Source organism: Girardinichthys multiradiatus, chromosome 24 (genome assembly GCF_021462225.1).
Source record: "Girardinichthys multiradiatus isolate DD_20200921_A chromosome 24, DD_fGirMul_XY1, whole genome shotgun sequence".
Lineage (NCBI taxonomy): Eukaryota > Metazoa > Chordata > Actinopteri > Cyprinodontiformes > Goodeidae > Girardinichthys > Girardinichthys multiradiatus.
In genome coordinates, this window is record NC_061816.1 from 24,007 (window position 1) to 36,402 (window position 12,396).

A 12,396-nucleotide genomic window follows, 5' to 3' on the forward strand; every position below is an offset into this window, starting at 1 on the left:
TTGCTTCTCTGGGGGGGCCCCTCAATCCCCTGAGATGAGACCATTTCTCAACCTTACTTGGGCAGGCCGGAGTAACCTCACGGTGTCAACAACCGGCCTGTTTACCGAACGGTTCTGGGTAAGGAGGTAAGTATGCGGGCCTCCTGCGTTCCACTCTGGAACAGCACGCAGGATGTGGTGGTCCAGGGCGTCAGGACCTTAAACGTGGCCCAGTCTTCTATGAGGGTTAGCCTCGCTCATGCACGGTCCATTTTGCACCTCACACGTCCAATCCAATCCGTCCTCTAAACTGTTGTTCCACTTCAGGGTTCCAGGGTTCCTGGAGAAATCCAGGTCCCCGTTACCTATGGCATTGGGATGGTGGTGGCTTGCTGCTGCCATTCCGATTAGCCTCTAGGTGATAACCCTCACATTGGTGGTTCAACAATTGGGCTCCTTCAAATTGTCATCTCCCTCCAAATTTACATCCCCTAACCCAGCTTAGAGGGTTAGGCCGTGGATGCACTGGACAACCATTCCCTTTGTTTATTCAGATTATTTAAATTTTTTACTAACTCACTCAGATAACGTTTTTCAAAGCTCGAGCTTTAGTATATTGTTTATTTTCTATATTAAATTTTACTCCCTGCAGTATCTCATTTTAATTCCAAAATTAGAAGGTCCTATTGAACAATTTTAAACAAAAACCAATTGGTCTTCATGACACACACCAAGGCTTGATCAACCTTGGCTGGGCCTTCCTCGGGTAGGGTGTCTAGTGATAATGGCCGAAACACCCAATGATCCCGGGGTCCACTACTGATGATGTGTCTCAAATTTCTATTTTAGTTCAAATTTTACTTTAATTTTAGTTTTACATTTAATTATCCCTTTTAACTTACAATCTCTAAGATCAGAATTAAATCTATATTTCTGTTTCATTCGATTTTTAAGCCAAATTTTTAACGTTCCCATTAGCTTAACTAAGTTTTTATTCCCTCCCAAACATTTTACCTACAACCTCCTGCATTGGGGTTGTGGGCGGGGGTGTGGGGACATGGGTAGAGTGGTGGTGGGGGTCCTGGGTCGGTTTGATTTGTCATTTGGGGAAGAAACTCGTCGTGGCTCCATTCTGTGACCGGTTGTCCTTGGACTACTGGGGGTTCCTAGCCGGATTGAATTGCGGCGTGGGGGGTTTATCCGAGCCCCTTGCTTAGCTTCTTTCCGGTATTGGGTTTTCATGGTGGCTCGGGGATGCCGGCCAGTTTGGTTGCCTGCGGTGGGATTGAAACTTGTTGTGGCTTCATTCCGTGGCCGGATTTCCGTTGTCTGCTGTGGGATTCTTGCCGGTCTGTGTGCGGTGCGGAGAGTCTGTTAGGACCCTTTGTTAGCTGCATTCCGGTACTGTTTTCCTTTGGTGGATGAGGGATCCCGGCCGGGGTTGTTGCTATACGACGGGCGGAGACCTATCGCTGCCACTTTCCGATGTTGGTTTTCCTTCGGTGGCTGGGGGATCCTTGCCGGCTTGGGTGTAGCCAAGGGGGCTTAATCGAGCCTCCTGTTGGCCCCATTCCGGGGCGGGGTTTATCCAGCGGCTGTGGTTCCCAACTGGTTTGCTTGGCTTTGCGGCGGGTGGAGGCCCCACCTGGCTTCATCCGATTCCTGGAATTACCTGCACGATCTTTGCCTGGTTCCTGGGCCCTTGCTCGCTCCCTGATGTGGTATTAGGATTGTGTTATTGTGTACCTTCCACCTGGGTCTAACATACGGAGATGAGCTCTTGAGTGACATGCGTCGGCCCGTGCCTTGCCTTTGACTCCCTACACCAAACTTTTTCGGTCATTAGACTGAATTAGGGGGATGTCATCGTGACACTAAACTCACCCTAACCCTAACCCTAACCCTAACCCCCTAAACCTAACCCTAACCTTAACCCTAACCTTAACCCTAACCCTTGATGCCTAAAACCTAAAATTATTGAGTTTGTGTCTGATTAATAATTTTTTTATATAATTTTCTTAATATATGTTTGTTTATATATTTTTAAATTTATGGCCTAGCCCTGATGTCTTACCCTAAACCTAAGGTCTCAGGGTAATTGCCTAAAACCTAAATTCACTGGAATTATTTATTACACCTGAACACCGGGGTTTAACCCTAACTTACAAGCCTGTTAAAAGCTTGATTCATGCTTTATTTCACACCTGGTGGGTTTGCTTACTTTCAAAGTTTTCTTACTTTAGTTTGACCTATACACCTGATATTTCCCATCTCAGCTTTTCTCTTTTTATATTTCTGTTCATGTTTCTACTGTACAGATGGTTTACACCTGGTTAAGTCCACTTCATCTTGCAAAAATAAAAGTCCGTTTTTCACTTACCCAACATGCATTGCGCATGCTGTCAACTCCGTTTTTTTAAAGATTAATTCATTTTTAAAACCTACTATGGTCTCTCTGAACCCTTATACTTTATATAATTGAGCTCAGGTGGCCTTACTCTATCACACCAAGGAGACTAATTAGGTCTTGAAGTGTAACAATTGCTGTCACCAGGACTGAGCTGGCTAGCTGGCTTAGTGACCCCTGGGCCGTTTCTGAGTTTTCATTCAAGAAGCAGGTCCGAATTCACACCTTTCTGGTAAGTTTTCTCACCTTGTTAAAGTGGTTGTGAACTGTTATGGACCACCAACTAAGCATTCCAGAGGTTATGCGGTGTATGAAACGCTGGAAAAGCTGCTCAAAATTGAACTGGCATCTGGGGTGCCTGGATGGTGACAGTTTGCTGTTGCCATTTTAGGTTGCCCCTCCTGGAGGCTGGCAGGGTGGTCACAGTTTGCTGTGGCTGATCCTGTTTGTCCTTTGGGGCCATCAATTTGAGCTCTTTCTACCGCAATTTACAAAATTAAACAGAAAGTGGTGTTTGCCAATCCTCTTGTGAAAATCAGTGATATTCACTCTAAAACCGATTTTCAACTTTAACTATTACACTTGTGCAAAACTGCAGATTGCTATGGTTGTTCCTGTAAACCTCAGTGATGTTCACTCTACAAACCGCTTTGCAACTTTAACTATTAACCCTGTGTAAAACTGCAGATTGTTGTGACTATTCCTCATTTTGTGCTATTTTCACCAAACTTTAGAGAAACTAAGACAAAGATCTGTGTTATAATGGTGTTTGCCAATCCTCTTGTACAAAACAGTAATGTTCACTCTAAGACCGATTTTCAAACTTAACCCGGTACAAAACTGCAGATTGCTGTGACTGTTCCTGAAAATAACAGTGATGTTCACTCTAAAACCGATCTTCAAACTTAAACCGGTACAAAACTGCAGATTGCTGTGACTGTTCCTGAAAATAACAGTGATGTTCACTCTACAACCGACCTTCAAATTTACCTGTTAAGATTATGCAAAACCTAATTTATATGACACACACCAAGACTTGATCAATCTTGGCTGGGCCTTCCTCGGGTTAGAGTGTATAGTGATAAATGGCCGAAACACTCAATGACACCCGAGGTCCACTACTGATGATGTGTCTAATCCTTTAATGTTTAATCTCTAACCATTCAATATTTAATATTAAATGTTTACCATTTATGGTTCAACTATAGGCGTTTTTAACTTAATTTTGCTTCAATCCTGAGCTATTCTTCATTTTCATGTTTTAGACTGCTGTTCTTTTCCTCACTACTGATTTTTCTGTATTTTACACTGTAAAATAGAATCTTTCCACAATTTTAGTTTTTCAGTAACCAGCCTTTCAGGACTTATCTTACAGTGGGATTAGGACCTCAGCATTTATTTAGTAAGTTAGCTTGTTTGAAGGAGAGCTTATACAGCCTTAGCATGTTATACAACTCTGACTTTAGCTCTTTATTATTATTATTATTATTATTACTATTATTACTACTATTTCCTCTGCTTGGGTGCGTCCAAGGACATGAGAGCTGCGGACGGCGTGCGACGGCCAGTGCATTACCTTTGACTTTCCAGTTTCAACCACTCAGTCGCTGGACGAGTTGGGGAGAGTCACCGAGAGAGAAAAATTGCCTAACCCTAACCCTAACCCCTGAGCCTGGAACCAAGGGCCTAGGGTGCCCCAGGGGATGGACCGTGCACCGACCTTCTCTTTCGGGAGAAGGAGTCAGTCCCCTTCCCCTAACCCTAGCCCTGTGTGTAAGGAGAAAGTGCAAAAGCGTCACTTGTCAAAGCCACATGCTGTCCCACGAACACACAAGGGACATGCACAGAAACACGGCAAAAGGCGGACAGAATGTGTGTTTGCTGTGTGCCCAAATTTGGCAACAAAGCTGATTCTGAATCATAACGACTGGTTTAACTCTGATCCGACTCATTAACTGTGATTCAACTGTGACAAATCAGCATGTGACATCCACCCACCTCTTCCGGCACCGTGCTTTCTGCTCTCGGCAATAACTAGCCCTGTCCAGCTCTGCTGTGCGACGTGCCTGATGAGTTCCTCGTCCTTTTCCAGTGCGGACGACCTCATCGGCAGAGACGCAGTTTCCCGTCCAGCCCATCTGCTTGATGTAACTGCGGACCTGTTGCACTGCAGGCTGTTGCCGGCTCCATTTGGCTGAGACAGACCACCCACATTTCGGTTACGGATGACAATTGAAACACCCCCCACCCTTCTCCCTCCATTGGCATGTTTCCATGTGGCAAGGAACCGTGGGTAAGACTTACATTTCAGGTACTGGTGCCTCTGCTTGTACTGTTCGGACCTCCAAGCATTATACAGGCTCCTGTCGGTGGAGAAGCCCTTTTCCTGCCTCTTCTTTTTGGTAGGTGCCCGACCATCCAGCCCCACTGGAAATGTTTGCAAGAAAGCACCCAGGTCTTGCTCCTGCTCCTGGCTGCTTTCCGTGCGTCTCTTTGGAGCCTGTTTGCCTTGAAGGGAGCCGGTGTTTCTTGAGGGAGAAGGGACACAAAGAGGGAGAACATGTCACTAAACACATGCCGCCCCTCAGGAAAGGTTAAGCGGCACATGGAAACATCAAGTGCACTCACATGGCCAAAGCACTGATGTCGCAGGCCACTCCTACCACCTGTTCGGTGCTCAGATTCGTGCGGGATGACAAGCCACCCTTGGCTTCAGAGATCCCGAGGTAGGCCCCCAGCAAGGCAATGTCGTTGGGAAACGCTGCTGCGGCGTCCCGCCACAGGACTCGCCTCACGTCCTGGCTAGAAACGCTCGGCAGGTTGTAGTTGGAAGGCAGAGACATGGTAACATACAGCATTTCCTCTGACACCAAGAAACACCATTTCAGGAATCATAACCACCTAACTACACTCACTGTAGATGCAGACGGCTCAGTTCCACATGTGCGCTTTTGATGGCGGACCCTGACCGGGTCAGGAAAAAGCGAACGTCCTCGACATCACTCCCCTGGATATACCCTGCACGGACCTTGTTAAAGTACGTCTCCAGGAGCTGAAGAGGAGGAGAGGAAAGGATGGGAGTCAAAGCAGTCAGGAAACACAGCAACAGAAGCTGGCACTGCTTCAAATAAATTGTTAAAAAACCATCTTATAGAAGAAATACCCACTTAAATGGAATGCAAAATCTTTAACCTCAGCCTGAAGGAGGAATAATATCACATATACAGGATAGACATAGAGAGGATGAACTTAGCGTTACACGTTACACTTTAGCAACAAGATCCTCTGATCTAATACCTTTCATTATTGAACCATATTTTTATATAATGCATGGCTTGTTATAGCAAAAAAAAAAAAAAACACATCGTACAGAGGCGTTACTCTTAAACAGGGCGAAAGAGGCTGTCCATTTGCCGACTGCATGGTGCACCACAACCATCATATCACCGTAGGGAATGCGCTCTAGCCACTCTTTGGCCTGGGGGAAGAAAAAAAAAGAAAAAAGGTGAGGTGAGGTGGCCACAATATGAACGTTAGGGCCTTGAGAACACACGCACAACATGGCACAACAGAGCTTCCAAAGGCTGCGGAAGACACTCTCTTACTGTGAGGTTTTCTACCACCGATGGCTTCAGGCAGAGCTTGAGGATGAGCAGAACCTGGCAGTAGTAGCGGTAGCGAGTCCTCTGCTCCTCTGTGACGTGGCTGTCCTGGTCCAGGTTCTTCTGGAGCTTCTGCATTTCCTCCTCTGCCCTGAAGATGACCCCCTGGCATCTGCGCAGGGTGGTGGCAGGCCCCACCACCAGCTTAGGACTGAAATGACAAGAAAGCCAAAATGAGGGGAGAAAGAGGCACTTTTCATTTGAACATGAGTAAAAAAGATTTGGATCTGAACTCATGAGGACAAGCCATAGCAGACTGTGCTTGCCTTCTGCTACGCTCATCCTTGCTCCCCAGGTTTTGCAAGGCGGACTTGAGAGCCTGGATGAAAATCTCGCAGTCCGCAGCCTCCTCTGGGTTGGACCGCTCCCTGACAAACGCAGTGAAGCGCAGCATGTGCTCAATGTACGTAGTGATCGTGGCCCTGCCCAACTGAGCGCTCTCACGGTTCTTGACGTATTGGCCGACCTTGGCCACACTGCGTACAAACTCTGCGGACACCTGGCCTGAAAGCGGCAAGAGAAAATGCAACCATCGGGCCACATTGGCAATCTGAGGGGGGGGGGTACCGAAGCAAAAGAGAAGAGGAGAGGTTCAAGTAGCCATGCAGACGTGGTCACACAACAATACATCTTGCCTAAATTCTCCATGGCCACTTACCTCCTGTTTGCTCTTGGAGATGTTTAGTGTCTCAGCAAGGTGTGCCCTGTAGCTCTTGAGGAGCGGGTCATCTAAGGACACTTGCCTGTACATCCCCATCCCTTTCATTTTTTTCCGAGCCCCTGTCTGCCCCGTGGAACTGTGGCAGAGAACATTAAAACCCACAACAAAAACATCACAAAAGCGGACAACAACAAAAGAAGCCATGCGTGCCATTGTGTTGTTTGCACTTACGTCTGCCCAGACGACCTATCCTGCTCCTTCCCCGGCTCCTCCTCGCTGCCAGAGGCGGACCCCAACTCCAGACTGGTGACAGACACCTCCGCCGAGGCGGCTGCGGGCTCAGCAGATTCGGGCTCGGCGGCTTCCTCGGCCAGAGCTGCTGCCTCCTTGAGCGTGGACAGCTCATGCTCGTCAGGTGGGTGCAAAACAAAGAACCCCGCCTCCCGAAGGTGGTTCAGCAGCTCATAGCGGCCGGCCGGGTCCGCGCACCAACGGCTGAGCTGGCGGTAGTCCCAACGCCGTCCTTTAAGGGTCCATGCTTTCATGGAGCACTTTGCCCTCTGAAGCTCCTTCTGCTGTTCTGATGGAGACTGGCCCTTCATGCAGCACCTGGCCAGGTGAGTGGAAATATGCCTTTGGGGCTTTTGGCACAGGAGGCAATAGATAACGCGCCGATCAGATGGCCTGTGGTGCCTAAAAACAAAACAAACAAACAAACACATTTTTTAAATTGTACCCACAAACAAATAACAGAAAAAAATCACGAGAAAGCTGGATTTTAAACAAATGTACAACATGCATCATGAGGAGCACAAACTTAAATGTATATCACTGATTGTTTTCGGCTTTTGGCAAAATTCTGATGTAACATTTCTCTTCATTGTCTTCCTTGTCAGGTTCCAGCTGACACTTCAAGGCACTCTGGCTGACATATAGGCGCATTTAAATTTAAATAAGAAGGTGCATGGACTTGCACCTCCTTACTTAAATGACCTTCTCAAGGTGCGTGTACCTTGTCGTGCCCTCCGTCCTCAGGGAACTGGCCTTTCGAAGTCTCCAAAAGTCAAGAATAAAAAGAGACTGGATGTGAGAATTTACTCTTTCTGGTAACTGTTACTGTTTTTTGCACAAACACCAGAGCAAGCAGAAAGGACTTACTTCTGCTGTGGAGACATGCTGGCTCAACGTGGCCTCTTCTGAAACACACAATGCAATGAAGGATTAAGACAAACATCAATGCAATAAGCAAAAACTAGCAAAAAATACGTTGCATCATCTGTTCTGCAGTGACAGCATTCAGGTTTAGTTTAACATTTCACCCCGAGGGTTTGGACACTTTCTGCGCAAATGCACAAGGGAGCCACGGCACAGCGCGTTCACGCGCCCTACGCGGTTTAAAGGGACAGCTATTTGCGACTTTTCAGCAGTACTACACCGGGTAGACTTCCAAATAAACTACAACAAAGCATAACCATCTGCTGGTGGAGTGCAAATGATGTGTACTTGTAGGAGATGCCAGGAAAAGATGAACAGAAACGGAGAAAATGTGCGGTGAATTTTGGCATGAATATAAATTAATTAATCGAAAAGAGACGCAATACTAAAGTCACACACTTGTCACCCAAGAGCACTGTCTTTAAATGTATGTATTACCATTACTAGTTTATTACTATTTCATTTCTTGGGTTTGACGTGGTAGCTGCGCAAAATGAGCCAAGAGGCCCCTCGATGGCTGCAGCGTTCACTACTTAAGAACATATCCGTCATTAATCTTCGTCTTAACTCCGAAAACAATCACGCGACTTCTTCTTAATGTTACTCGTGCTTTATGTTTTGCGTTGTTATTTATTTCTGTTGGGGGGGGGGGGGGGGCGAGTTGCGACCGCTAACCAAGTGCTAATAAGGTGCGCGAATGCTGTTATTCTCAGGTACCGAATGTAAACAAGCTTTCTCCACAAAAAACTGCGCAAAACAGATTTTCTATTGAAACTTCAACTCACCCTGATAGATGCTAGCTGACGAAATCCAACCAAATCTGGTAACAGGACAGTAATAGCTGCTGCTCTGGATGTGAAGTTCAGTTGGCTCCGACGTGTGGCTGGTCCTGAATACTTTCTGGGGGGATGGGAGCCTTCATGCGCTGAACAACAACTATCATACGCTCTGCGCAGACTCAGTGCAGGTCGGGGTGACGAATAAATATCCCAATCATTGGCAGAGACGACATTGAAAAGGACAAAACAAAAGAAATATACAACCATGCCCAGGTCACAATCAAAGCACTGAACTCCACGGACTTGCTAAAGAATAAAAAACACAATGTTTACAAACTTGAAGGATCGCTCACGTCACGCCTGATTAGTATGCATGACGTATTTTAAGCAGAAAAACCTCATGAAGGCTTGAAAACATCTGTTTGTGTGCAGCACTGTACTGTCCTGAATATAATGTGTTTCACTCAATGAGCTAAGTTACTCAGATGACAGAACTTTTCAAAAATCTCATTTATTAATGTCTGGATAGATAGATAGATAGATAGATAGATAGATAGATAGATAGATAGATAGATAGATAGATAGATAGATAGATAGATAGATAGATAGATAGATAGATAGATAGATAGATAGATAGATAGATAGATAGATAGATAGATAGATAGATAGATAGATAGATAGATAGATAGATAGATAGATAGATAGATAGATAGATAGATAGATAGATAGATAGATAGATAGATAGATAGATAGATAGATAGATAGATAGATAGATAGATAGATAGATCGATCGATCTGGTCACCCTACACGAATAGCCAATCTTGGGGAAATTTTTATTTTTTATGTACATACATATATATGTATGAAAGTGCTTTGTTAGATCATTGGAAGATATCGTATTAAAATATTTTTCTTACTATAAATGTACCTGCCAAAAAATAGTAAAATGCTTTATTTTTGACTTTCAGCCACCACAAACAGATAACACTTACCAGAAAATGATAGATTGACTTGCTGAGGTCAGTCTGCAGTTAGTAGGGACAACAGCCAATGTGGCCTGTCAGCGGAGCTGTGCTGCTCCCAACATTTCATAGCACATTTTATGGTATGCACATTCTTGATGAACTGACTGCATATATGAAATTTGAGTTTTGCTTTCATAGCTAGAATATCTTAAAACTACTTTTTGTGAGAAAATAATAGTGGTATAAAAACGATAAAATTCTGCACTCACCTTTTCCATTTACTGCTGCTGGTGGCACAATTTGTTGTGGGGATACCTTGCGTGTCAAAGTCCGCACAAGGATGCATCGATGCATACTTGACATAATGGGTGGAGCAAGAACACATCCAGGCACATTGAGCGTACTTGCTTTAATGCAGAGTTAGGATTAGAACAGTACTTGGGCCACCGTTGATGAGGTTTCGCAAGTACGCAAGTACATACAAATATGCATATTGAAAAACAGCCTTTGTCTTGTATTTAGGTTTTACTGTTGTATTATGACTTTGATGTTGCCTAGCAACACATATGCAGAACTGTTTTGACAGCAGAGTACATTGCTGATGGAATCTTATGATGTCATGATGAAATGATGTCACAAAGTACAGTAGAGAAAGTGTCATCTCTTATATGCTTTGCATTTGAATTAAGGTTACATTGTCTTTCAGCTTTTCCAAGACTCAGGTTATACCATCAAAATGTCGTCAGATGGAATTCATTTTTTTGAGTTAACAATCTCACAGATGTCTAGAAAGCAATTGGCCACTATATTATTAAAATATAAAACCAGAGCTGAACAAGGCGATGAACTACGTAGTCAGCTGTGGCAAATGAAAACTCAATTTTGCAAGATGGAGCGACAACTACAGCATGTAGAAGCTGAAAACGACAAACTTGCAAAACAGCTAATACAGGTCAATTCTGAGAAGAAAGCTTTGGAACGTTTGGAAATCCCAGGGTTACATCAGGAAATAAAGAACCAATGCTCAAACAATGATGCATTATCTTTGAAGATAAAAGACTACAGAAATCAAGTTGAGAAACTTCAATTGAGTATCACCGAGCTTAAAAGGGAATCAAACAAGAAGCTTCACATGGTAGATTTGGAAAACCGACGCTTGCAGTCTGAAATTTTGGAATCCAATGAGAAGGCTAAATTATATCAAAATCATACAAATAAACTTAAGCTTGAAATTTCCAAAAAGAACAACGAGCTCGCTATGAAGACCAGTGAAATTGTTAAAGAAAAAGATGAATCCGATTTTCTTGAGAACAGGGTAAAACAGGTGGAGAAGCAGTTTAACGAGCTTAAGAAGAAAGAAACTCCTTTCAAACCAAATACAATTGAACAAAGATTATTTGACAGGACTAGGGAAATGTGCAAAGCAAGGTACGATTTAACTTTTGGTCTATTAACTCAGGAAATACAGCAAAGGAAAGAATTACAAAAATCTTTGTTCAAAAAGGATAAGCAGTTAAAGGAACATTTGCAGCAACAGGAAAATGTCAAAGGACATGTGCAGTTAAGAAAATCTTTTGACCAAGCAAACAATGATCGGATTATTACAAGTCTGAAGAAAAGAAACAAAATCCTAACTGCAAAGGTAGGAGCACTCACTGCAGAAATACAAAGGCAAAATAAACTTGCAGAACATGTGAAACACCTAAAAACATTGTACTACAGTGAGAAAATGAAATTTGAGGATTTGAAGGAAGATTTAAAGAAGAGTGGCATTGTGTTAGATGGTTTTGTCATACGTGAACAAGAGAGCTACTCTGAGACACATACCACTAAACCAAAAGGCACTTTTCTACCACCTATCGCGGGAAAATCCCTGTTAAAACCTGAAACAAGGCCAAATCGCATCCAAGAAATTGTGTTTCAGGGGGAAGTCAAGTCACAACCAGTCTGTAATGCAGAAACCCTCACACAGCAAAAATATGCATTGTTTAAACCAGCCCCCCCTGCAACCAGGAAGCCTCAAATACCATCTAGGAGAATATTTTGTCTCACGGAAACTGACAATCCAGTAGCTAAAAAACAACTCGATAGAAAAAACACCACAGGTAAGAATGATATTGCTTCTCCCAATGTACAGATTACAGGTACCCGTATATCATATGTTGTGAAATAAATCAATAAAATAACATATTTAATGCATTGTTTACCATGTTTTTTATTGTTACATGTTACTTAAGTTATTACAAATATGTTAAATTGTTATTTTTTAACCCTAAATGGGCAATGTATCCTGGGGGTACAAAGTGAAAATTGGAAAACAAGGATTCTATTAAAAACAAAAAGAAAACAAAAGAGTGTCATTTTAGCCTAGATACATCAGAAAATGGTAATGAAATAACTTTCAAATGTATTTATATGTATGTGTGCGTGGTTGTTTGTGTGTTGCCCTGCGATGGACTGGCGACTTGTCCAGGGTGTATCCCGCCTCTCGCCCGTAGACTGCTGGAGATAGGCACCAGCTTCCCCGTGACCCACTATGGAATAAGCGGTAGAAAATGACTGACTGTATTTATATGTTACTGTCCATTTAAGGGTCAAGGTCCTTGAAAACATAGGAGAATGAAGTTTCCTTCAGAAATGTAGGAAATTAATGTTTTTTTTTTCTGTTCTTTCCTTTCCTCTATTCCTTATCGCTTATTTTGTCTTAAAAGAAATGTAGATAATTAC

The 12,396-nt window shown here is 43.7% G+C and overlaps 1 protein-coding gene across 15 annotated transcripts; it reads right to left on the minus strand.

Moving 5' to 3' along the window:
- Positions 1–3,677: 3,677 nt before the first annotated feature.
- Positions 3,678–10,118, minus strand: LOC124861253. Of its 15 annotated transcripts, none has more exons than XM_047354820.1 (11): positions 9,697–10,118; positions 8,710–9,009; positions 7,868–7,905; positions 7,722–7,763; positions 6,941–7,402; positions 6,707–6,845; positions 6,282–6,598; positions 5,992–6,199; positions 5,757–5,864; positions 5,302–5,438; positions 3,678–4,914 (listed from the first exon to the last, which is right to left on the minus strand). In XM_047354820.1, the coding sequence occupies exons 3-11, from the start codon at positions 7,882–7,884 to the stop codon at positions 4,338–4,340; spliced, it is 2,007 nt and encodes a 668-aa protein (XP_047210776.1). In that variant the 5' UTR covers positions 7,885–7,905; positions 8,710–9,009; positions 9,697–10,118; the 3' UTR covers positions 3,678–4,337. The 15 variants fall into 15 exon arrangements, with proteins under 15 accessions (XP_047210776.1, XP_047210772.1, XP_047210779.1 ...); XM_047354816.1 differs by having other exon boundaries at positions 7,542–7,763; XM_047354823.1 differs by lacking the exon at positions 8,710–9,009 and having other exon boundaries at positions 9,939–10,118.
- Between the last annotated feature and the right edge of the window lie 2,278 nt (positions 10,119–12,396).

Excerpts from the sequence above, each read along its gene's own strand:
- LOC124861253 (XM_047354818.1), bottom strand. The coding sequence starts at position 7,651 with ATGCGCCTATATGTCAGCCAGAGTGCCTTGAAGTGTCAGCTGGAACCT. Across the intron at positions 6,200-6,281 it reads GCTATGGCTTGTCCTCATGA|TCCTAAGCTGGTGGTGGGGC; the intron begins GTTCAGATCCAA and ends TTGTCATTTCAG. Across the intron at positions 5,865-5,991 it reads CGGTGGTAGAAAACCTCACA|GCCAAAGAGTGGCTAGAGCG; the intron begins GTAAGAGAGTGT and ends TTCTTCCCCCAG.